The 26,895-nt window shown below is 40.6% G+C and overlaps 2 protein-coding genes across 4 annotated transcripts; both read left to right on the forward strand.

Annotated features, from left to right (window-relative positions):
- The first annotated feature begins 1,859 nt into the window (after positions 1-1,859).
- On the forward strand, positions 1,860-9,121 carry LOC107194954 (xaa-Pro dipeptidase). The gene is made up of 9 exons (XM_015584667.1): positions 1,860-1,879; positions 2,349-2,547; positions 2,620-2,856; positions 2,934-2,995; positions 3,062-3,106; positions 6,084-6,353; positions 6,690-7,134; positions 8,080-8,231; positions 8,848-9,121. The coding sequence occupies exons 1-9, from the start codon at positions 1,860-1,862 to the stop codon at positions 8,888-8,890; spliced, it is 1,473 nt and encodes a 490-aa protein (XP_015440153.1). The 3' UTR covers positions 8,891-9,121.
- Positions 9,122-10,140: 1,019 nt separating this feature from the next.
- On the forward strand, positions 10,141-25,763 carry LOC107185513 (C-Maf-inducing protein-like). 3 transcript variants are annotated; one of them, XM_015573218.1, is made up of 9 exons: positions 10,141-10,468; positions 15,104-16,597; positions 18,997-19,182; positions 21,025-21,617; positions 22,160-22,258; positions 22,552-22,804; positions 23,605-23,862; positions 24,394-24,694; positions 25,133-25,763. In XM_015573218.1, the coding sequence occupies exons 2-9, from the start codon at positions 15,248-15,250 to the stop codon at positions 25,255-25,257; spliced, it is 3,165 nt and encodes a 1,054-aa protein (XP_015428704.1). In that variant the 5' UTR covers positions 10,141-10,468; positions 15,104-15,247; the 3' UTR covers positions 25,258-25,763. The 3 variants fall into 3 exon arrangements, with proteins under 3 accessions (XP_015428704.1, XP_015428711.1, XP_015428696.1); XM_015573225.1 differs by lacking the exon at positions 10,141-10,468 and adding an exon at positions 13,053-13,069; XM_015573210.1 differs by lacking the exon at positions 10,141-10,468 and having other exon boundaries at positions 15,018-16,597.
- Positions 25,764-26,895: the final 1,132 nt, after the last annotated feature.

A 26,895-nucleotide genomic window follows, 5' to 3' on the forward strand; every position in this document is an offset into this window, starting at 1 on the left:
GTGGAAGTAAACACAATGCGAAATAGAATACATGTATATTTAGATAGGCAGATGTCTTGTGTAGATCGGCAATCAAATCCCAAGGTTAAATTAGAAAAAAAGTGTCGAATCATTCATTTTCAGTCGTTTAAAAATGTAAATGGTGATGATAACGCGACTTAAGAGTGGTTTTTAAATCTGCTTGTGTAGCGCAAGATAATTTATACACCGGCGTTAAAAATAGTTGTTTACTCTACTTCCACCATCTGAGAGTCATTAACCGAAATGAAATGTCTTCAAACTCCGTCGCGATATTTAACTGTTTGTTGTGTTCCTATTGTTTGTTGAATCCCACTGCATCGATGGTGTCATTAATAACTGTCGATTGTAAGGGTTTTAATTGATCCAGAATTTTTTATATATCTAATAATAAAAGAGTCGAAAACCGATGACGCTATCTACGGCAAAACATCTAAGCTACTAGCCAATTACTATTATATTTTTAACGCTAGATATGGTCGCTATACTGTTTAGATGCTTGCTTTTTTAAAACTTCAGACATTAGTCAATCATTCCACGGTTTTGTAACTTTGCTAAAAATATCAAAGATTGTTGACATGATTCGAAAATTTATGACACTTTTAGAAGAACGCTGTTATCCAGTTGGAACTTTGTTATATTTTTGACTTGCTATTTTGTCAATAAGACGGTAGTTACTTATTTTAAAAATATTAAAATGATTTTCCTATCTATTTATTTAAGAGTATGTTATGGTCTACGACGTTATATCGATAGGTTTTTCTTCGTTCATCACAGAATTGTAAGTTTAAAGAATATTGATGAAGCCCTAAGAGTTGCCAGTTCAAGGGAATTAGAACGACATAGTTGAATCGCAATTGATCGCGACAATGTATGTAGTCAGAATCGACTACAAACGAATTTATTTTTAAACGAATTCTCGGGTAGTTTTTACTTGCTAAGACCTTCAATTGAAGTTTAAAAAGAAGCACAAAAATTGCTTTATCAATAGTTTTTCACGTAACTTTTCCGTTGTAAAGCCTTTGCTACAATTGTTGATTAATAAAGCAAGTGCATATTAAGGATTACGCGGAGAATACAAAATGTTAAACGTAGTATACACTCGTATTGTTCATTATTAATTGGTCCATTAGTAATTAATAACGTGGCAATTAACAACTTCTAATATACATTATCCTCTGCAATGTTAGATTAAAAGGGGTGGGGGCTGTAAAAGATACTGTGGCGCCATCAGGTATCAAGAACATGGTATTGATTGCCTAGTAGCTTACTGGATTTGTTGTAGATAGCGACACAGGTCTCTTTGATGTGTATTGTTACATTTAACAAATTGAATATTAATTAAAAACACAACACTGACAAGTGTGTATGTACAGTATCGAATCAGGGAAATTTAAAAAACAGTCTGAATTCATTGGAAAAAATATCTAATCGTAATTTGCATGTTTTGAAGAATGGACAACTGTTTCGACAGCAGTGTACATTTTTCTACTTGAAATAAGTTTCTGTTAACTAGTAAATTTAGTAACTAACCGCAATTACAAAATACTTAATGAAAAACAATAATCGATGATGATGTCGAATGTTAATTTCAAACGCGGGAAATTGGTTGGTTCAAATTTTTCACGTGATGTTATTGTAACGTCAGAGATAAGGAACAACGAAGTTGTGCGTGAATCAGACATTCAGATAAATCTTACTTCTAAAACTACAAGAAGAATTTTGATATTTGGGTAAATGTACGAGCAATTTGTTACGTCTGAAAAGTATTGCCAAAGTGCCTTTTAACAGAAGTTAAAGAACAAATACTGGAAGTAAATCGACATATGACAGAAAGTAACATGACGGGTGTCAATCATACGTATGTATTGACAATTTGATATTTTACCGATCGTCATGATAAAGAAATCAATTGTTTTTAGCTATAAATATAAATTGCTTAATAATGATAATATAAGAAGCCATTTATTGTTTACATTGTCTTGACAAACATGCCATAATGTTGATTGTTCTTTTTTCACTGGGCAGGTTTCTTGTATTATTTTATTGATTGCTTGTTTCATTAATTATGACGGTTGTTTACAATATTACTAGTACTATTATTAAATTATACATTATTCAAGAACACTACCATGTGGTTTTAACAAGATATTTTTTATTGCAAACTATTGTGTTGCTTATGGGTTCTATAAATTAAGCAAACTTTAAACTATCTGAATTCTAGAAAGAAGGTTAAAATTTGTGTACTTTGAATTAATTTATTCTTTGAAAATATAATTTTTCATCCAATAAATAATTCTGGTGAATGATTTTGCAAATATATATTTCAGAAATCAATTGGAATCCTACTTTCAAAGGGGAAATCACACATTAAAAGTGCCTATGTCCCTATTTCAAAATAATCGAAGAAGATTAGTTGAGCGTATTACATCAAAAACAAAAACTCCAATTGTGGGTAGTTTCATTGTTCTTCAAGGTGGAGTTGAAATTCCATTTAATGATACAGATATAAATTGGCCATTTAGGCAGGTAAGTAAATTTTGCTATTATTATAGTATAATAACAAGAGATGAAATTATCTCAATGTAATGATTTCAATAGGAATCATTTTTTCAATGGAGTTTTGGCATTGAAGAACCAGGGTGTTATGGTGCTATTAGTTTAACAGGAACTTCTATTTTGTTTGTACCACGATTGCCCGCAGAATACGCTGTTTGGGAGGGAAAGTTGCATACTTTGGAGGATTTTAAGAAACGCTATGCTGTCGATGAAACCTATTATACCGATGAAATAGCTGAAGTATTAAAGAAAAAGGAGGCATCCCTCCTCCTTTTACTAGTAAGCTTGCAAATAATGTTGCCATTCTGTGTTCAGTCGATTTCTTTTACTTTAATTCATATTTGCTAATTTTATAGAATGGTCGAAATAGTGACAGTGGTTTAGAAACTCAAGAAGTGGATTTTAATGGGATTAAGCAGTAAGTATTTATGTTTTTGTATTCGTACATTATACGAAATTTTTAGTAATTTATATTATTCTTTAGATTCAGAGTGGATAAAACAGTACTGTATCCTGAAATATGTGAATGGTATGTATTATGGAATGATTAATTATTATTAGGGCACTGAGTATTAAGGGGTACAGAAAACATTTGGAAAACATAGCATTAAATAGACATTGACCCAGTTTAAATTGTGCAAGTAAATGATAAAAAAAGACATTTTTCTGTTGCATTTGTACCAGCAGAGTTTAATTAACGTTTAGGTGTGCTTATTTGAACATTTCGTAATTCATTCTATTAGACGATATTGATAAGATTTCATCGTTGGGAAGTTTTAAGAATAGATTAGTTATCGATAGGGTTATCGTACGATCGATCATTTTTCTATATCGATATCGAACGTTGTAATTATTTTCATTCGCGTCAAACTTCCTTCTTTACGTTTGTCATGAGCCTTTTATACGAAACTTTTGACCGATAATCCAATAAGATCAGAACTCAGTCGTCAAATTGAAAGTGTTTCTAAAGGCAGTTTCAAGATCGCCGTGTATATCACGCTCTGCAATACAAATAATAAAGTTTCACCGGCATTTTGTAAAAAGTTACCTGATGTCGTTTTATAATTTTCTGGATCTAATTACTATAATTTGAAAAGGTAGAATAAATAAACCAATCAGGAAGAACTTATCGTTCGACCTAAAATCTCATTAGACGCTTATATGCTCTACACAGATGATCGTAGCTGGTCATGTATGGGAAAAAGTTTTAATACGTATGCACGCGCAGTCATCCATCGCGATCGCTAAATTCAGCAAACGGTGGTACGAATCGAATTCCGGAAAATGTGCTGGACAACAGATTTTAACGCAGACTAGTATTCTCGTTCAAGAAGGACCGGAGATTCAAGAAGTGCCTTTAATTGTTCGAAAAGTCAGCGATGTAGAAGCAATGTGTATCGGTAAAGATAAGCAAAGCATCCGTTCCGTTGATACCAGCCACAAGCTTTTCGATGCATCTAAGAAGAATGATCAGCCGAAGTTTCATGATAAAACTATGTCAGACTCTCAGAGTACGGTCAAAGTAAAAAACAAATCGTTGAACGGAAGGATAGACATCGAAACGGATGAAGGAACGGCGATATTGTTTTGCACTGATCTCGAGTGTCTCAAAGACGCAGATATAGAAGTGGCTTTACAGGAACTACAATCATTTGATACAACCAACAGAGTATATTCGTTGTTGGAAAACAAGGTAACCCACGAAATTAATTGCAGGATAGCTTTGGAAGGACTGAAAAAAGTTATAGAGTTGGAGAACAATTGGTCCAAACAGAAACCTGGTAAACTCCAAAGGAATAAACAATTTGATCATGATACTAGCGCGAGGGATGTCATGATGAAACAGTTAGTTAAATTAATCATCAATAGTCACGATAGTGAAATGATTCTTCAGGGACTGATTGCTTTAAAGAAAGATAAGGTCAGTCCGTCCAGAAACGTGTACAGGGATTGGATGTGTGACGAAGCTCTCAGTCGGGCCACAGATGGGGAGTTTACGCCTGTGCAGCTAATAAATGTAATAAAGATCCTGTCAACGTACAAAGACTCCAGATATCGTAAATCCATAGACGCTTTATGGGTGGGAATTTTGCTCAGGGAACAGGAGATCAACTCGTACACGCTGGTGGCGTTGTTCAAGATGTTGAAATACTTTAATCAAAGCAAAAACATGGTGAAGCTCATCTTGGAAAGGAAGCTGTCCGACCATTGGTTGAAGCTGACGGGTACGCAGGTCGCGGAAATATTGGACTGTTTTTATGACGACGTCTCCGCGACAAGATGTTTAATAAATGCCAGTAAATGGGCGAGCATAAGTATAAATACATCTCGAGAGAAGGATTTAATAAACTTTATAAACAGTTTAACCGCGAAAGACTACGTGGACGATAGAATAGAAAGCACCTTGCAGAAATATTTGAAGTCTAAAGTCTTTCAGATCGACGATTCGAATCTGATTTCTGTTATTATGAATTATTGTAAGAGTCTGAAGATCAGAAACGATTCCATTTTGTCGGAATGCGGAGAATACTTTATAAAACACGGCGTGAACATACCAACACCGTTGCTGCCATCGATTCTTATACCGTTCGGAACGTTGTACGTAAAACCACCGAACACCGTTCAATTTTGGGAGACCTTCGACGCAGTATTATCCGTGAAATTTCATGATTTGAAGCTGGACGATGCTCTGGATATACTTCTGTCGTGCGTTTATCTGGAGAGATATCCTGTAAAATTTCTGGATAAAATCTTTATCTCGCAGTTGCTCCACAAGCTGCATTTAAGAAGCCATTCCGTATTCTCCGACCGTATAAAAAGCAAACTGCAACTGTTAAACACCAGCATGTCTTTGGAATGCGTGGATTATAAGCATTTGCATGTTCCATCCGGTAGAACAGAGAAACCATTGTTTCTGGACGCACGAATTCGAAGAACAGTCAATATGCTGTACCAACCATTGGCGTCTTTGGTGGGGGGTGAGCAGAAATTAAGTAAAAATGTGATTCTGAACCGACTGCCGATCATAAGCTTCTACATGCTTGACATTTTGATACATCCGCTCGTGGAATCGACTTCCGTCTTCCGTTTGAACGACCAAGAAAAGAACATAAACACCGCGGTATTGATCTACTTGCCGGAATATTATTGTAGAAACACACGACACCTTATGGGACCTCAAATAATGAGAAAACGGCACATCAGGAAGTTAGGATTTCGTGTAATGACATTGGATTACGTGATATTACAGGAGCTTTGGAGTCAATCTGATAAATTGTCGTCGTATTTATCACAAAGTTTAGATTCCGTAGAAGAGTCGTTGTAACATGTATATGTATACATACATGCCCCCGTGCTAATAGATATATACAAACAGAATTATAGTGATAGTCTCTAACCAACACATGTTACATACGCAATATATACGAAATAAAATCTTTCATAAATGATAGTGAATAGATTTCTTGGTAACAAAAAAATTGGTAATATGCTGTCTTGATTCGTAGCAGAGTCATAAAAACGCCGCAAGAGATAGAGGTGTTGGAGTACGTGGTTAAGATAAGCTCCGACGCTCATAAAGCCATCATGCGGACAGTGAAGCCAGGACTGGCAGAATTTCAGGCGGAAGCAGCTTTCATGCACTACGTGTACTCTAAAGGAGGCTGCAGACACGTGTCTTACACTTGCATCTGTGGCTCCGGGCATAATGCGTCCATATTACATTATGGCCACGCGGGCGCCCCTAACAATAGAGTTATAAAGGATGGGGATATGTGGTGAGTCTGTACACGAACGTCAGTTAAATATATAGTGAACTCTTCATATATTGCCGCGTTAGGCCCTTCCCCTGCACACGTACTTGCACGCACACAAATTCACACTCCCACCATGTTGCGTACGACGTTCCCACTAACTGTTGCGTATGCGCTGGGTTCAAGGTTACGAAAACAAAACTTAGCATGGAGGGGGCTCTCGATATATTACCGCCTCCGAGAATTTTACTCTCCTACAGCCCCGGCATTTTATCAAGAGTCCACTGTATTTATCTCGTACCAAATAAGCGTGTGCGATTCTTCGTCGAAAGCTAATGATCTTTATTGCCCTTTGCCCAGTCTATTCGACATGGGTGGAAACTACTATGGATACGCGGCAGACATTACGTGTAGTTTCCCGGCGAACGGGAAGTTCACGGAGGATCAGAAAATGGTGTACAACGCGGTGCTCGCCGCTCGGAACGCGGTGATGAACGCCGCGAAGCCTGACGTCGTGTGGACAGACATGCATCTGTTGGCGAACAAAACGATGCTGGCTTCGCTGAAGGACGGGGGCTTGCTAACAGGCGACGTGGATGATATGATTAAGGCGGGATTGAACGAAGTCTTTCAGCCTCATGGCCTCGGTCATCTGATGGGATTGGACGTTCACGATGTCGGTGGATATCTTCCAGGGTATCCGGAACGCTCCTCCGCTCCTGGCTTGAGGAAACTAAGGACCGCGCGCGCTTTAGCAGCCGGTATGGTACTGACGATCGAGCCGGGTTGCTATTTTATCGACTGTGTAAGTGGGTAGAAAACACTTTCGATGCATGCTAATTATTGATACAGAGAACAATTAATTCTACGATTTGTGCGAGCGAGAATGAAAGTGGTCATGTGTTGCATCGAGTACGTACAGGGTGTCTCATTTAAGTGTGCCCCCCCCCCACCCAAATATTTTTTTAATCGTGAAAATGCAAAAAATAATTTATACACAATTTGAACAGTATTAAGCGGTCAGTACCCTGCAGGCGTTATTTTTTTTTTTTTAAATGTTTTTCTCTCTAAGTTTTCATGGTCATCGTTAACTTTCATTTTCGGGGTTCAGTCATTTGAAGATCATATTGTACATATTTAAATGTTTGTTCAGGCAGTTTTTGAAAAAGAACTTCGAGAACAAAACAACATTTGAAAAAATAATGCATGCGGGATACTGACTATTTAATACCATTCAAATTAAGTATGAAATATTTTTTGCGTTTTCACAATTGTAAAAGATATTGGGGGGTCACACTTACATAAAACACCCTGTATATGTTTTGTGTTCCTTTTTTTAACTCCCGTCCGTCTCTCGTGTTAATTTGACACATTTTTCTTCTAAGAAATTATGTTATTCCGTCATGTGTAGGTAAATTTGGCTGAGGCTCTCTGACTTTTATTTTGAAGAATTTGCAAGTTTAAGTATTCATGTCTTTTCATTGTATTAATTTTTCCACTGTGTCAATTTGACACCACGGGATAAATGAGGTTGGTAAAACGAGAGACGGAGTTTGTTTTCATTTAAAACACTTTACCATTATTCTTTATTGGTACTAAAGTTCATAATTATTATATCGATCATAAGTATAATTATTATTATATTTTTATAATTAGGATTTATATAAATTTACATTACGCGTGTCGGAAGTTACTTATGGTCCAAGTATAAGTAAGACTGCTTTATGAAATTAATCGATACTATGATCAGTTGTTAGACGCTGCTCTGAACAATCCTGATCAATCGAAATTCATCGTCGCTGAGAAGCTCAAGAGATTCCGTGGATGGGGCGGTGTTAGAATCGAGGACGATGTTCTCGTAACGGAAACTGGAGTGAGAAATTTGACCGATGTGCCGCGCACGTAAGTTTGAAATGTGTTCAGTTTAAATTGTTGAATATACAGAGTGTCATGTAACCGGTGGTACACGTGGGTACAAAGTGATTCTACGTGAGAAAATAAGTCGAAAATATAGAATACAATTTTTTCATCTGAGACTGTTTTCGGGAAAATCGACTGTGAAAATTAATCTGGAACGCGTGTATTTGTCACATGGTAGTAAGTAGAAACGGAATGCAATGAACAGATACATGCTAGCCAAGTCCCATTCAATTGCACACGCGCATCCAGCAGCCTTTCAAATTCGATTATCTTGCAAACGAAGTCTCGAATGAAAAAAATTTATTTTATATTTTCGACTTATTTTTTCACGTAGAATTACTCCCTACCAGATTGTACCACCACTCACACGACACCCTGTATATTTTCCAAATGGTCAGGTATTCATAAAAAATTTATTTATTAAGGCGGTAAAGTAAAAAAGTAGCGTTCCTCATTTTTTTATAGCAAAAACTATTAAATTCAATGCCACGTTTTATTGCGACTGATTTGCATTTATAATATATCACGTAAATCAAGTATTATCTTCCCGTGTTTGAAAAGTCGTTGTTCGGATCTGAACCCTGTGATTTCCTTGCAGCGTCGAAGAAATAGAAGCCTGGATGGCCGGCGAAAAAAAATAATTCGAATCCGAGGCTCGTGGGGAACTCGGAGATACTACTCGATAACGAAAAAGGAACGGTACGTCAATAATGTATGCCGTCGGCGTTTAACTAAGAACTCGTAGCAAAGACCGATTATTTCCATATTCCGTTTTCGTGACATAAGAACAGTTACGATACACTAGATATAACGTCATAAATGATTTTTTTACATGGATTTCTTATAGCGCGTAAAATGCAATATATCGAACACACACGAAACAATTCTTTCATAAATTGTATATATACATATATATATATATATATATATATCAAAGAAATAAGTGAAAAAAATATTTTTCTTGCATATCGATTCGTTGTATTCTGTATTCTCTACGACAATCCTTGCGTTATCTCCGTTAAGCGAAACGTAGTCCGCACCTGTAACAGGAAAAGCAGAATCTTCGACCGTTCCCATTTTGATCCGAGCCTTTTCGCGAAAATACAGTAAGTTTCCATTGCAAATCATGAATATACAACGGATGGTTATGCAAATACAGATTCTTATGAATTAATACGTTATATAGAAACTAGGACCGGATACTTGTTCATTCTATTAACACTTTCGACTGCCAAGAACACAAAACATTACAGTAGAAGTTAACATCCTTTGTCAAAGCAAAGCATATATATATACATATATATATAAGCCAAATACCAAAACTTGTCATAATAGTTATTTTCAATGAAAACTATTTTAAAATATGAATTATTTTAACAAGTTTCTTTGAATTTTCTTGCATCTTCGCGGGTCTGAACAAAAATTTGTCACACCATAAATCGTGCGATCCACGATCACGCGACAGTTAAAGTGTTGAGAGATCATCCATCAGGTTCTTTCTAAATCAAAATAACAAAACCTCCGTTATTAGACTGCTTATCACGCTGAATTTTCCATCATTGTGTACACTGGATAAACGTATAAAACCCGTTGTTTACTCCTCGATAAATTTTCAACAATGCACGAGGCAGCATTTCTCGGTTCCTCAAAGCGAAAGGACAGACGGCTTGAGCCTCCGTGACCTTGGGGCACGATATCTTCGGTTTATTGAAAGAGAAGTTGAACGCTGTTATTATCGGGTATGGTGTTACAGTCGTGACCGCGGTGCGAACGTGTGCGGTTCTCCTTGCTCGAAGATTCCCTGAACAACACAACGTCAATCGAGTGTCGCTGTCTCTCTCTTTCTCTCTAGTCTCGCTATTGTGAATACATACAATTCAGTGACGTGTAATTTTGTTTTTGCGCGGGAAAATCCTTCCCCGCGATATTGTGCTTCGACCTGTATGGTATATGTGCTTGCCTCGGAGAGCCAGGCCACGTGTGTGATAACCGTTAAAAGGAAATTGTACCTTTCATTCGAAACGATTATATAACCGTTAAATCGTTCGTGTACAGGCGCCCGAGGGCTATTTTATCGCAGTGTCGTGTGATACGGTGTATTGAGTGAAATCATCTGCGTCGACGTCATTGGAGACTGAGCAAAAACTGTGATTCGTTCGGAAACCGGTAAAAATCCGCGTAGTGAAACCAGTTCTGGAAATGATACGTGAAGCCTGTCGGTATGTTTCATTATCGTTTTTTTTTTAGAAACCAGCCGTGAGGCCATTACAGTTTGTGACTGGTCGACGTCAAAAGCTAGTCGAGACCATGGACTTTTTCGAGAAATTCCAAACTCCTGTATATTTTACAGTTGAAGCAGAACGACCAGAGAGATTTTAAACGGTTCAAACAGAGATACACTTTCGCGTGGCTTGATAAATCGCATGTCCGACGACTCCCGCGCGAACGTACATATGTATGTACGTACATCGCGTGTCACGTAGCCGCGGGAAGTCTCAAGGATTAGCAAACCTGTTCCCTTCCCTTCAGATGGACGGGTTCGGCTGCTCTGTTTCGTAGGCTACACGGTTTTTTTTCACGTCGTTTCGCCTTTCGAGCGCACGCGGGTTACGTTCCCCGTCAAGTTTACGATCAAGGTGACTGGTAATAAAGCGGCGTCGTTCGGTGTGTGGCGGGGGCGAACAGCGCGGCGTGTTGCACGTCGTCGATTTCCGTTACGTAGACCCAGATGGTTTTGCAAATACCGCGTCGGAGTTTTGACGTAATCACCAGGCTACCTACCACACGGCTAGAATCGATCGGTATCATACGATGCACGTGTGGGACGTCGTCACGAGGTTGCCAGGTGTCAATGATTCCGAAAATGTACGTAAGTGCTGACGCGCGCGTGTACCGCGTGTACAACGATTTTTCAGATCGATATTTTCGACAGAATATCGATAGAAAACAACGATACGTCGAGGTGGACGTCGTCACGAGGTGTCAATGATTCCGAAAATATACGTACGATCTGACACGCGCGTGTACCGTGTGTATAACGATTTCACATCGATATTTTCGATAGAGTATCGATAAAAAACAACGATACGTCGAGGTGCACGTGTGGACGTCGTCACGAGGTGTCAATGATTTCGAAAATGTACGTACGACCTGACGTCCGGTGTGCACCGTGTGCATACGGTTTTACAACGATATTTTCGAAAGAATATCGATAGAACAACGATACGTCGAGATACACATGAACGCCGTGGTTTCGTGGTTACCGGGTGTTAATGCTTCTCAAAATGTTTGTACGATCCTGACAGGCGCGTGTACCGTGTGTAGAACGATTTCACATCGATATTTTTGGTAGAATATTGATAGAGAACAACGATACGTTGAGGAGCGATCCATTGCGAGTGACTAGAAAGACATCGAGTCTACCAGAAATAGACCCGTTTCGGAAACGACTCTTGCCGCTGCCGAGTGTGTACTAGCAACAAAAGTGGGGTTAACGTGACACAGGACCGCTGTATCAAGCGTTCCTGGCCAGTGTTGTTCTCACGGAGGGGGCGGGAAAATATTTAGTTCGAGAAAAACATTGTCTGTGTCCCCGTGGAAAACGCAAACGGAGAACAGAAGGAGGAGAAGAGGCGACGGGAATGCGCGGCAATTGGAGGCGAACTCGCGACTGCTGGTCTAGTCATTGATCGGCCGCGAGACGTCGCCGACCGCCGCGACGCCCTCTCTTCTTAACCCCAAGCGTCCCCACCTGCCAGCGTGTTCTCGCACACAATCGTGTCAGAGGAGAGGAAGACATTTAAGCTTCGCCGCGTTGGAAACACACGCCTCTCCTTCCTCTATCTCTCTTCTTTCCTTGCACCACCGTTTCTCCATCTCGCTCTGGTTTCACGTCCGTCGTTTCCGTTCGACGCGACGACGGCGGTGGCCCGTTCATCGACTCGAAGGGATCTCCTCGTCGGACACGAATTCGATTCGCTCTCGCGACCCGCGGTGGAAACTGGCGCACCAGAACGGGGAGGACTATCGTTGCGCGCGTGTTGTTCCAAGGGGGGAGGGGAGGGGGAGTGTCGCGGCGGTGGAGAGTACCCGTTTTCCCTGGCCGTCGTGTTCCGCCGTGTTCCGCGCGCGTCGGTATCATCACGTCAGACCACACGAAAAACCCCAACGGGGACAAACGACCCGCGTCTTGTGTGTGACACGGTGACCACTGGTGTGTGTGCGTGTGTATGTGTGTATGCGTGTGTGTGCGTGTTCGTCGCGTGTGTGGTCAAAATGTGTCGTCGTGACCCGTTGCAGCGAGTCAAGAAAAAATTGAACGTTCCAGCCTAACTAGTCCGGTCGTGGAAAGAATAGAAGAGAGCCATCGGTATGTCACAGCGTGAATGTTCGTCGACGACACCGCCGTCGCCCCTGTCACACAACACGGCCGTCGATTGACTTCACTCGAAACGACGACAGGGAAACAGACATGGTGAACGACCGTATCTAGGCCCCAAAGGAGATTCACCCGGAGTGAGCGAGATAGAGCCTGATCGACTCTCGCCCTTCCCTCCTTCCTCCTTAAGAGTGATTCCGTGAAGAAAAGGACATTCGATTTGAGAATATACGCGCGGGGTGACGCTCGTGGCGCTGCCTGGCGACGTGGTCTCCTGCCCCGCGACACGAAAATTCAGGACAATTGTTTCTCTCTCCCCGTGACGTCCGCGGAGCCGCGGCGGCGGTTTTCACCCGAATTGTGTTCTTCGCCCGGAATATCGGGTCGGGGACACACAGACGAGAACGGACGGACGGACTGCCGCGCGGGGGGCAGGAACTGGGTCAGTGGGATATAGGGTGGATACACCAGCAAATGAACACGTACCAGTGAATGAACATTATAATAGGAAAACAAGTAAATTACGTTATTCAAATCAACGAATAATTGAATAATTGCTTTTTTTTTAAATTCCTTGGTTTCACATTCAATTTTCGCGCGCGACATTGGTTAGAGATGTTCATTTATTTACCCCTCGAATGGTAAGGTCTGGATTTTAAGGTCGTACTCGGTAAGGTGGGGTCCGATCCGACCCGTGCTCTTTCTTGCTGTTTTCAGATGGGTAAAAAGAAGTTATGATCTTGAACTTTTATTTTTGTTTATTTATGTCATAAGGAATAATAATTCAGTGACATAACGTATAATAATATAATAAAACGAGAATAATGAAAAAATAAAAAAAAATAGAATGGAGACAGCACATGAGGAACTATAACTTGGGTCAGATACGACACGGACCTCACCGTTAGAGGGTTAATATTTGTTCCATTCACTGGTGAAATCTGTACTTCCTTCTATTTAATTTAACTCTCAGAAAACCACGCCTCACCCTCAGCATACGCAAACACCCCACGCTAGTGCATTTGGAATGTTTGATCAAGAACTCGGACGAGTTATAAAAGCAAATTGAACTGGTAACATATTTTTTAGGATAAAATTTCCCCGGAATTTGAACGGTAATAATAGCAAAAGTGAGAAATAATATAACTATGAAAATTTGTTACAAAGAGAATTGTAAGTTTCAAAACGAACAAACGATACGATGTTTCGCTGGTGCAAATTCGCCTTGGTGTGGTGTCTGAGGGATAATTAACCCTTATAGTACCTTAAAAGTTTTCTGGATACCGTCCAAAAATATCTGGAAAAATATGCGATTTTTGAGGCATCTATTAAAATTAAAATACTTCTCTTAAAAATGAAAATATTTTTTACGTTTTTTTTCCTATTTTATTATTTCTATCTAGTAAACGTATGTTCCGCTATATAAACTCATTTTATAAAAATAAAATGTCATTACATGTGTTTAGAGGTCATTCTCAATTTTAGCTAGTGCTATAAATATCTCGGAAATTAAGCCTAATCGGTGCTAGCATGTACAAGAAAAAGTTGTTCAAAATGTTGAGTTCTGTAACATATCCAAAGGTCATTGAAATCGGTGTTGAATGTATAATTCCGAATAATTTGCTACGCTTTTTTAAACAGAAATAACAAAAGTACATTGCTTATTCGATCTTTTCCGCCTGATGTGTCATTTTAGTGATAAGTTGGAGCTATTTAAAAACAAAACCGCAGTTAAATAGCTAAGATTGAGTAAAATCGCTAAACTGCACAATTACCTTACATTTTTCCAATTTTTCAAAATCGAATCTAGCGTAAATGTCCCAACTACTGCCAGTATCCCAAATACTGCCACTTTATTTATTTTACTTAATAAAAACGACACAAAGAATTGTGCACAAAAACATTTATTACTAAATTGGAACACCGATTTACATAAAAATAAAGAAATATATGTACTTGTATGTATCTGGTATTTAAAAATTAATGTTGAAACATAAAAGTACAATTTGAACGTCAAAAACGCCACTACGTAAGCAAGAAGCGATAGTGGAATTATAATAAAAGCTGAGCCCTAATTTTATTCTTGAACGTATATCTATAATAGCACAAAGTGGATTGTTAAAGTGTAGGTATAAGAATTACTTTAACTTTCGAGGTGACAGTTGTAGGGCCACTGGAATTGTTCGCAGATTTTAATTAATTATTAATTATTAATTCTTCATAGGTGTTTAATGTATAAGATTACTTGTTTCAATGAAATAGATGTTTAAATAATATTATGTTCCGAACTCAGACGATTTTTAGGTTAAACAACACGTAAAATGATTAAATGAATTAAAAAGGTATCTATATATTATAAAAGAATCGTAACTTTCATATGGCCAAGTATTCATTAATACCATTACCATTTAAAATTCGACTGTAACAGTTACGAAATCTCTCAAGCGTTCGTTCATCGGTGCGTTTACCCCCCCAGGAGGGAATCCAACGACGACGAGGGGCGGAAAACGGAAGAGGAGCTGCGCGGTCGACGCTCATCCAAGGCTATTCTCCGCGTGCGCAATAACGCGAAACTCGCGTAGAGAGCGGCCCGATTACTCGAGGAAAGAGAGAAAGAAATATGTTCTGTTTTCAAAGTCCATTCACGCGGGCGTCACGCGTGCTCGCATCGCCACTGTCGTCCGCGAAGCCGACCACCGGTTCCACGATCGGTATGATACTCCCGACGAACAAATCCTCGACACCATCTGCCTCGAAATCTCGGGAGAGACGAGGCTCCGAGGCGACCAGCGAGGGTTCTGGTTGCTCTTCCATCGGTTACATCGACCAGGAGCCATCGATCTCCGATTGTAGCGGCAGCACCGACACGTTACCGGACGTGAAAGCCGACTACCTAGACCCAGTGACTCTGTCCCCTGGGCCCGATTCACTGACGGCCAATTCAGTCATTCACGTACAACAAGGTGACACTAACGATCATAGGAAGCTACTCTCAGAGGACGAGGATCGTGAGTCGTCGACACGTGGTTCCTCGCCGAAGAAACGATCGCCAAAAGGGAACGGTCGTTGCAGGAAGCTTTTGCTCCGTCTACGGTCCACGGAGTCGACGAATTTTAGCAACAAGGAAACCACACGATTCCCATCCACATCCACGTCTCCATCCCCTTCATTTGCAAATGACTCGATCGGCACCGAATCGCCCGATTGTTCGGGAGAACCACACGAGGATTACGAGACCATTACAGGGGACACGATCACGTTGTTCACGAAGTCGTCACCTTCGGTGCTGATCGATTCGGTGGATGTTGGGGACACGGAGGACAACGCTAGGAATCGTAGACCAACCGCGGCTGCATCAGAGAACGATATATCCTCGTTGCAGAACGCGTTTCCGGAATCGGAAAATGAGACTAGCTACCATGGCGGCACGGAGACGGAGGAAGGATCATCGTTACCGTTGAGTCCCGCAGGACCGTTGACCGCGGGCCTGTCATCGTCCCCAGTCCCATATTACAATTTCCTGTGCGTGAACGGCGGAGCGATGCGACAGGAGATGACCAGCACAAGTTCGCCACAGTTGTGCACCGCTGGTAACCACGAGGCCGGCGACGACACGGTGTCGTTGGTAAAACAGCCACGAGGATCGTTCGCCGGCGAGAAATGCTCCCGTTTGGACAGCTTGCAGCCGGAATGTTTGGACGGCGGCTCGTTCTCTCTGCCCGCGGCGAGATCCTGCCCGAACTTGGAGAGGCGGAGCGCCGGTTGTTCGCCGACCAGCGGTTCGTCGAGCTCGAGTCCGAGCTCCGGGCCGGTAGGACCGAGGTTCAAACCGATCGAGGAGGGGGATATACAGCTGTGTTTCTTGAATCATTCCAAGACGCTGGTCCGGAAAATTCTGTCGAGCAAGTTCTTGAGACGGTGGGAAACGCATCGTTTGTATTTGAACGACACTTGCATCTCGTCGAGAACGGTGAGTTGTTCCCGAGGTTCACCCGTGAAACGACGAGTGCTCGATGATTTATTATCGTGAATTTTAAAGCACACGTGAAGGTACAGGAAATCAGCGATGAGTGTTCGAAGGTTCCTCGTCACGGAACATTAATCCTTTCGGACCTGAATTTTCTTTTAAGGGTAAAATAAGTATTTCACTGGACATTTTAACTCAGTAGACTGTTTAGATGTTGTTTTGTTTTAAACAAATGTTTATATGTACCATAGTTTTGTAGATTTTAAATGTTCAAATGTGGGTACACTAGGATTCAAGTATCGCATAACACCTAAAGATGCGTATTCATTTGTTGCGTATCCGCGTACTGTATCACCGTTGCGTATCATCGTATAGTATCACCATACATTTTCATACGCAACGATGCAACGCTTGTCCATCCACATTGATACACAACGGTGATACGATACAAGGATACGCAACAAGTGGATACGCACCTTAAGAACGGTCAAATGAAAGGACATGACAAAATTCAAATTTATAAGAAAAATATGAATCTGCAACACTCTGTATCCAAGACCTTGTGTGAAATTGTAAGAAACAGTTTCTTTCTCCTTCGAGACAGCGGACTTTTATTGACTTTTGGGAACTTGCATCGAATTGGAGGTCTAACATCATGTAAAGGCAAATGGTCAATGGAATCGTACTGTATTTCGTGTGCACAGCGTGTTTGAATTTCTGAAACATTCATCCTCACCGAAATATCAGCGTAAAAACTCCATGTACACGAATGTGACCACCAGGTCTGAAAGGTTTAAATATTTCGTAAATTAATGGCCGTATGCGGCTGAAACAAATACGATTGCTTTTGGAATTCCAAGCTTTATCACTGTGTTAAACCACATTGAGAAGACGGCGTTACACCTGGGGACCTTTCCTTGTCAGTCCGGAGGAGCTTTCCAAACACTTATCGATGATTTACTGTACCTAATATCGTCTAGCAAAAGTTAAATCGCTGTCGGTTGAATAATAATTGATATTTTTTGTACGTGATTTGTCTCGAAGTAAAAAGTAATTATTCGCGTTTCGTGTAGTTAGAGTAGATATTAACCAGTGACAGAATTTGACGCATTTTTAACATTGGGCGTTGGCACCGGTGCAACACTGGAAGTTAAAGGGTTAATGACTTTAATGCATATAAACGTGTATACCGTGTTCCTGGTGGGATAAATGTATAGAGGGTATTCTCTGACACGTGGAAGTTACTTCGAGGGATAACTATAAAAAAAGTGAACAATTTTTTGTGAGAAAATAAGTCGAAAATATAGAATTAATTTTGTTTCGTTCGGGGTTTCGGTTTACGAGAAAATCGAATTAAAAAATGAATTGGAAACGCGTGCGTTCGTCCATGGTAGTAAGTAGAAACAGAATGCAAGAGTTTAGGTGGTATGGTTAAGTGACTCACCCTGTATAAGCTAACGGTAGTCGAAAATATCAGTAATGCAGGGTGTCATGTAATTGGTGGTACGACCGGGTAGGGTGTGATTCTACGTGAAAAAATATGTCGAAAATATAAAATAAAATTTTTCGATCAGAGACTTCGTTTTTGAGAAGAATCGACTTTGAAAAATCTGCTGGACACGCGTGCAATTGAGCAGGATTTGGCTTACGCGTCTGTTCATTGCATTCCGTTTCTACTTACTACGATGACGATACATTAGAGATGTGCGATATGGTTCTAATTACTTCTAATATCGATAATGCTTATCGATATATATTTTTTCGTTAAATATTTATACATGAAAAATATTATTCAAAAAATATCGATATTCATAATATTGATATATCGTAAATTTTTGGAATTTATAGAATATACTCTGTTTGTCCAGATGTCATTATAATGAGAAGTTGAGTTTCACGAGATTTTCGTTTTGTTTGCAATCTGATAGAACCCTTAACGAAGTAAATAAATTCCTATTGGATTCTAGTTTCCGTTGGTTAACTAACAAAATTCTATATTTACGCAAACATCCGCGGTCGAGTAACATTACCAAACATCAGTGGAAGTTGGAAGGATAGAATTTTCAGAAAATTATTCTAAAATTCGAAGTATATTGACACTGAAAAATAAGGTATAAATTGATTAATATAAACCGCAAGTTCTGTCTTCATACATATCGAGAACAATCTACTAATATCACTATTGTGATTCTTGTCGAAAGTATGATTTATAGGGTCCACTTAATGGGGCTACAGGTTAATCACAGATATTTGTTCCACCAATAATACGATCACGTATGGGGGTGGAGAGATAAGTAATGTCATTTCTGCCCTGTTTTTCTTTCGTTTTCCCGGAACTACCATCTCTCTCTCTCTCTCTTTGCTACCCATGTAATCAGGACAGGTCAATATTTGTTGTTTAGCCCACGGGATTTCTTCAGCACCCAATACCGTACTGCAGTATGTCGGACGTTCGAAGGTACGCCATCGCTAGATGGGATCCCACTTATAAAAACTGCCTGAGCATAGTGCTGCCGGACAGTTCTCTTCTTCTCCAAGCGAATAATGCTTACACGAGGGACCAATGGTATCATTCGATACTGTGGAAGGTAAATTAATCGTGTGATCGTTCACTGTGATCCCCCAGTGTACAATTGGACCTTAGTGTTATACTGGGTGATGAAATTATTATGAACAGATAGAGAAATTACATACTGTATGGTTTCGGTTTTATTACGACTTTAATAATAATGACGTATACTCTTTTTTTTTTTCTTAGCATATAGATACATAATTTCACTATACTTGGGTATCTTCAGTAATGAGTGTACAGCACGACGAATATTTGTATAATGAGAACCTACCAAATTGTGCTACCGTTGATAATTCGTAAATATGACTTGTTACTCCTGATTTATGTGTTCCGTTTGATGATTGTTGGTTTCCTTGATTATTATTTATTCTAACACTATTAAATTATATTGTGTCGAAAAAATATTGATAGTTTGCCGAGGAGGATTCAAGTAATTATAGATGCAAAGAGTAACGTGACGAAATATTGATACATATGTTTTTTGAGAAATTATAATCGTTGTCATAGATGTCAGTAAAAACACAACAGCATGCATTGTAATAAAAAAGGTACTAGTATTATAAATGTAAATTTCGATTCTGTTCTTAATCAAAATTCAAATGAGTGGTACTTCGAAGTGTTCATAATAATTTTATCACCCACTGTATAAGAGTGAATTTTTTCCTCGCAAGGGAACATCGGTAGGTACACCGAAAATTCCGATTTTTATTTGCACATGTCTGTGCAAAGTTATTAACAATTATCACGTCAAATCCAGCAGCGGTTTTTATCGCACACATGTAATCCAATGAGACAAATATAGTCTAAATTCAGATTGATCGTGATTTCACCGTACCTTTGACTCTTAATGTGAATCTGACGTTAGTTAATCCAGCCCCTATAGGCAACCAGCCACGGTCTCCCCTAGTCAAATAGTATCTAACCCTTTGCAGTCCGTTGGCTCCGCCAGGGGGATACAGGCCAAATAAGGGTGCAGGTATTGCTTTTTAAAAAAATCTCAAGTGGTGGTGGAAGTTGTTCTTTTGGGAAATGGAAGTTGTGTGGTATCAATTCATACATTCTTTATAAATCTGTAAAATATAACAAAAACAAAACTCCACTGATATACTTGAAATATGTAAAACTGTTAGTCGACGTAGAATATTTTCTTCACGGAAGTATCAAGGGCTTCCATTTCCAACTCTGAAATCAGGTTAATATGGAAAGCTTATAATTAGTGTAATGAGAAAATCTGAAAAGACGGATCGCGTTGTATGTTCTAAGAGACAGGAAAAAGGATAGGAAACGTCAAACGAAGGATTACCGCGATATTTGTCCAAATAAACCAAGAATGCACATAGGAGTTTGGTTTCAGTGGTACCATACCATGAAGAATTTCAATATCTAAAATTTAAATTTTACTTACATTAGAAATTAAATCAATTCATGAACATTTGTAATTTTTTCTTTCGAAATAAAACTTCTTGTTTCCGAAAGCTTTACTACAGTAGTGTGCACGGAGTTGCTGGTCGATAGCATAAAACAAGTGCTTGGAGTGCAAAGGGTTAATATTGCAGTGGACTCTAACTATATTGCCACTAAACATATTGCCCCGCGAGGCACTTTCCCTTCACACGTACTTTCGAGCCCACAAACTCGCTCTCCCACCACGTTGCGTACGCCGGCGCACCAGCACGATCCACTTTTGCGCAGGCGCTGAGGCCAAAGCTATGACGATGGAACTTAGTATGGAGGGGGCTCTGAACTCATTGCCATTTTACTCCCCTACAGCTCCGACCATGGCAATATAGTTAGAGTCCACTGTACTTACGGAATGGCTTCTGACGTTATGCCCCTTTTTCTGCTTTCCGTTCACTAGAGGAGTATCTTCAAGTACCAGCAGCTGGTGTCATTAAACGCGCGGGACGAAGTGATGGCGAAAGAGCTGAAGTCGATGGTGGATTTCGCTCTGTGGACGTCGCTCCAAGACGAACGTGTGACCGCAGCGCCATTGGAGGCGGTGGCGAAGCTTCTCGAGGATTCGCTCGCGGAGGAGTCAAATCAAACAGAGGAAATGTCCAACGAGGAGTTATCATCTCGGTCGGAGAACGACCGTAAACACTGGGCGGAGACAATCCTCTACGTGGTGTCGCCGCTTCTCGAGAAGGTCGCGCTTCCCGCCTGTCTCGCGAAGGTTCTCGTCAAGCTGGTCCAACGTCATCCACGGTCCTCCCTGGTGTCCGTGATGAGCCCGGCGATCACCAGATGCCTGAAGCACACCGTGGACTTTGGCAAATCCCCAGACATGAGGAAGCTCCTGCAAGCGTTCGTGGCCGCTCTGTACGAGACGGAGAACGGCGAGAAAGCGATCCGAGACTATATCGCGTCCGTTCACGGACCAGGAAGCGACTGTCCACATCCTCGGGTGCTTCCTAATCTGGTATCCGTTTGCGTCGCTGCGATTTTTCACAGGTTCGTGTGTTTTATCCATAAATTTAGTTTTTTTTAGTTTTTTAATATATGTAGACTTCTCGCATCCCCCTGAAAACGGGAGTAGTCCCAAGTTTGGAAAGAGGTATAGATAATTTTTGGAGGACTTGGCATTTCCCTTTTAAATCTAAGTGGTGGGGAGTGAGGTTCTGAGGGTCTCGGGTTTAAGTGGTTGACTCGGCTGTATCAGAAAGGGATAGCAGGTCCTCTGAAAGCAGCCTGTCTTTTTATAAAGTTGGGACGACCGCCCAACCTGACCGTGCAGTCTACAGGGTGTCCCAAAATAGGTTCGACTCCTGGGATGATTTGGAACAACTATTTCCTTAGCGAAAATGTTATCCGAGGTTTTGTTAACGAGATATTAACGGAAAACCCCGACCAATCAGAACGCGAGTCTGCTGGCCGAGCTCTGATTTGTCTACGGTTTTTAAACACTCGGATCCAAACGGACTCGGTCACCGTACTCTAAGTGTTAAATACGATCAGATCGAGTAACATCGTTTGTGTCTCGTGTTCGATTTTAGATTCGATGCGGTTCGTCATTCCCTACCAGAAAGCGAGGGATCCTCGACATCGCCCCCTTTGCCTCCGTTGGATTGTTACCTGTTGGTATTAAATGTCGCGTGAGTATCGAACAAAAATAGAATTTGTATAATGTCTGATGTTTTGAGTCGAAAGAGACCGAGGAGTCTTTTCTCATATGCTCGTTAACACATAACAGTACGTTTTGTAACGAAGAAGGTATCATTACAAGCGTATTTTCAATTCCGTTCTTGACTAAAGTTCAAATAAATTATACTTCAAAGTTTCATAATAATTTGATCATCCACTGTAGAATTGCTGCAAGCAAATACGACGGAGGTGTTTGCCAACAGTAACCGTTGGAACAACCTGAACGAGCCATTCCGTTTTCCAGATCGGAATATGCCGATTGGCGACCCGGTTTCGGCGCTTTGCTGCAACCGGTACCCTTCCCAGAGGAAGCTCTGGCTACGAAGGAGGTCCAGCAGTCGATACTGATGTGCGTGATCAAGCGTCTGGCGATGGACTCGAGATGCATCGTTCACCGCGTACTGCTTCCGGTCAGAGAACCGCGGCCCGGTTGGATTCACGTCGCCGTGCCGTCCAGTCCCGCGTGTCCTGATCAGGGGGAATTGTTCGGCGAGATGGTATGTGTCCTTTTTTGTTGTGAAGGATCAGGAATCTTCAGAAGATCAATTCCCTTGGGTAACACGTCACTGACCGGAGTTCATAAAATAAAAATTACGCAATCAATACATATACAAATCACTTTCCATCAGTTTTAACACGTTCCTTCATTAACACTTTGTAGAATAATAGTTTCATCTTTCTTTAATTATAAATCATGGTCCCATATTATTGGCCGTTAGTGTATGTGTTGTATGCGACAGAGGCGTGTTACCGAAGGTAACCTAGGCCTAAGGTGTTACCTAAGGCTGTTTTGCGTTTATCTTCATTCCCTATCCGAAGGACCGTGTGTGTGTGCGTATTTTTGGCGGTATAAGTACAAGGCACTTGTTCATAAAGGTTGATCTATCGATCAAAAGAAATTGTGGTTGGGACCCTCAGTCCCGTTGCAATGTGTGGGAAAACTGGGAAAAGTGGGAGGACCTGCAAATAATACTCACAATGGAACATCGGTGCACCGAAAATTATAGTGGATATCAAAAACCTGTTGCAGTGAAAATTTAATGGATTCGAATGCTCTGCAACAGTGTATAATGAAATTGTAAAAACAACTATTAGTTTATTTAGTTATTTATTTAAAAAACAAAGTCATCAGATATGCTCCGACCGAGAGGCTTATTCTACACAGAATGTGATGTCCAAATATTGATTCGCAATTTTAGGCGCCAGCCGCCAACAGAGCTTATATTGGGTATACACCATAAACCCAGAATGTCATTGTTTACTCGCGGATACTGATGTCTGCATCCTGTGCAAACAGTTGACTACATTGCTGGCCTGTTGCTGTCGCCGGAAAAGGTTCATCGGCACGCTGATGAAACAGGCGCGGGACGACTGCGTGCTTTTGGCGGTTAGAGGATGCGAGGCCGCGCAAGAGGCCCTCTGTCTGATGTTAGAGTGGCATCTGTTGCCGAACGAGGAGGCCCGGCTGCAGATAGTGAACGCTCTCGAGTCCACAGCGTCCGGTAAAGAACGTTACGCTGCTCTCTGCCAGAGACAGAGGAATTTGCAAGAATTGGTGGGTAAACATGTTGATAGTGTATAGCCATAATGGCTCTAGACCATTCTTTCTTACCTTTTTTTGGCTTATTCCCCACCACAACGCCTCAAAGACCTCGATACCCCCCTAGCATAATAGTAAATCATGTTCTGAAACAGTTTCACATTAATATCTGCTTTAAATATAAACAAAACCATATAGGTAGGACTGTTGTTGATGAGGTGACGAATATTAATAATTGTTAATTCCCCCCCCCCCCAAATATTTAAATTGCTCCACGTTGGGAAACACTGCTCTAGACGGACCAGAATTGTTTTTGTTGAGCTGGGTTGCCAGAAGCTGTGGACGATGAACACACTATAGCAATTCTCGCATGTGTGCACAATTACTATTAATATACATATATAAAATTCTATCTACGTGTATGTGACGTCACGTGGCCTTTATTTTGAAGCCCTCACCTGACATTCTGGCTTTGAGGGGGGGGGGGGATACCACCGTGAAATTTAAAAAATCGCTGAGACCTTGGTACTTTACGTTTTGAAACAGCAACAGAAAGGCGGTCCCAGGAAGTTGACGCTACCTGTTCGCGCGACGGATGCAGATGTAGCTCTTTTGCTGGGGGGAGGAGCTCTCGGGAATCTTGAATGCCTCAGCTTGGCCTTCACCTCGGTGACGTCCGCTTGCGCCGAGCAACTGATCAAACTGCCAGCCCTCAGGTATCTGAACCTATGGGCGACGCAGTTCGGTGACACGGGACTGCAAATGATCAGTGAACACCTGCAGAAGCTACAGGTTCTGAACCTCTGCGAGACACCTGTCTCCGACAAAGGGATCTCCACTTTGGCCTGTAGGCAATTGCCTCTCTATTTCTTCTTTGCGTTTCATAACTATACTAGTTTCCTGAAAAAGAGTATTATGAAATTCTAATGTAGGAATTTCGTACGCCCCCATTTACATGAATCTGTTGTTTATTTGTCGGTATGTTATCAGTTAATACGTGATTTTCTACGGAAATTATACAGTTACGAAATGCACTACTCTACCTCTGACAGAAAGTATTAGACAAAATGAAACGAGAATAAACCTATTTCGATGGGAGTGCAAACACTTCTGTAGATAGAAGTTCCAGTCTTTCTACTGCTAATGTACCATATTTTCCATTTGCAAAACAATGTATAACACATATATAAACCCTCGATCAAATACTTTCTGCCATGGTTAGTAGAACTTTTTGTGAATTACCTTGATTGCGAATACAATACCAATGTTATTCCCGTTTGTGTAGCATTGACGAGCTTAAGAAAATTGAACCTGAATAGCACCAAGTTGTCCATTCAGACGTTCGAGTCACTGAAGAAGTGTTTACCAGCGCTGCAAGAGTTCGACGTAAGGTACACGGAGGCCTGGTGACCAGAGCTTTTGACCCGGTCCAAGCCGGATAGCTTCGCTAACGAGACCATTACCGTTAGCAGCGTTCAAGAAGAAAACCAGTCTCGAACAGAGTAGAGAGAAGAAAGAAATATTTGACACGAGATTGAGAATCGCGATTGGCGAGCTGATTCTCCTCATTAGGTGTCACTCGATCAATGGACCTGTAATAACGATTCCGTTACGAACTCTAGTTACTCTGTTCCAGCGTTGAGGATGCAACGCTTGGAAACGAGTTGTAAGGGTCGAAAAAACGTGACTAGGAGCACGATAAAAGCCTGAACGACACGACCGTTCACAGATTAAAGCGTCGCGAAGCTTCATGGAAGCCTTGCATTACTGCCTAAGAGATGTTATTGTTTAAAAACGCACTAACCGTGAAATGTCTGGAGGACGCGCGTCGAATTTAGAATAGTCGAGTGGAATACGAGAATACGTGGCGTTTCTATAAATAGTCGATGATCTACACGAGCACGAGCAAGACGACATCGGGGAGATCGTTCCGGTCGGCGCAGGGACCTCGTTATCCGAGGGGAATTATTTCGTCGAATGCGGGCCCCAGAGTGCCTTGCCTCCATCGTCTTCCCTCGACTCGTCCCGGTTTATTCGTTTCCGTTTAGTCTTGTATTTTTCGTGCTCGTGATCCTGCCTCGGTTCCTTTAAATCCGTCAATATCTGTCGTTTCGAGATCGACGTTCCGAAGTCCCTGCATCTACTATAATGGGATTTAGAATTTTCCAATCGTTCTTTTCTTTGTGTCGAATAATTGTGGCACATAAATATCTGAATTTTTTTTTTATAATTTAGAAAACATTTTGTTCTGTAATTTCATTTATATATTTATAGGTACATATACATATGCAAGTTTAACCTCTGCAGTGTGTTCGTGTTTCAATGTACACATAACCTAAAAAGGATATTTATGGTGAAGTAGTTCCTTCACGTAAGATTTTTGAACGAAAGTTTATATACCTATTTCTTTGTGTTATACATTTCAATGAAGCTGTATGTTGTCACTTTTTTTTTCTTTTATTTGTTTTCATTCTGATATACAGATATAGGATCAGAGATAGAGTTATACAATATTATATAGTACACGAATACAGTTGCGAAGTTAAGGAAGATTAAAGACTTTCGCGTTGAACAAAAATTCAGTATTAAGAATGTTATAGGCTGAAATGTAAGTTTTGAATATTTTCATGGCTATCTTGAAATTTTATACAGGGTGGATTAAATTCAAGGGATGATTCTAAGTTTCGAAAATAAGATGAGAATCAAGATTGATGATATCGTGATACCCCTTTCAAGTTATAAATAATTGAACATTAGGGAAGCATTGGACACATAGCATGAAAAAAATACATATCGTAGCCGTAAATGTCATATGCAACAACTGTACGCAAGAGCCTGCAGTATTTTCTCGCAGAATTGGCCAAATTCATCATCTAGATTCTAGATAAAGAGAGTCGAATAACGAATAAAAGATAAAAAAAAGTATTTCGCCATTTTTAATCGATTAAACGTGAAAATTACATTTTTTATAATAAAATAATATTACTTCTTGAATGGGTAGACACTTGGAAAACAATTACTTAATCTCATTAACTGTCCAAAAGTCAA

Source organism: Dufourea novaeangliae, unplaced genomic scaffold (genome assembly GCF_001272555.1).
Source record: "Dufourea novaeangliae isolate 0120121106 unplaced genomic scaffold, ASM127255v1 scaffold18, whole genome shotgun sequence".
Classification (NCBI taxonomy): Eukaryota; Metazoa; Arthropoda; class Insecta; order Hymenoptera; family Halictidae; genus Dufourea; species Dufourea novaeangliae.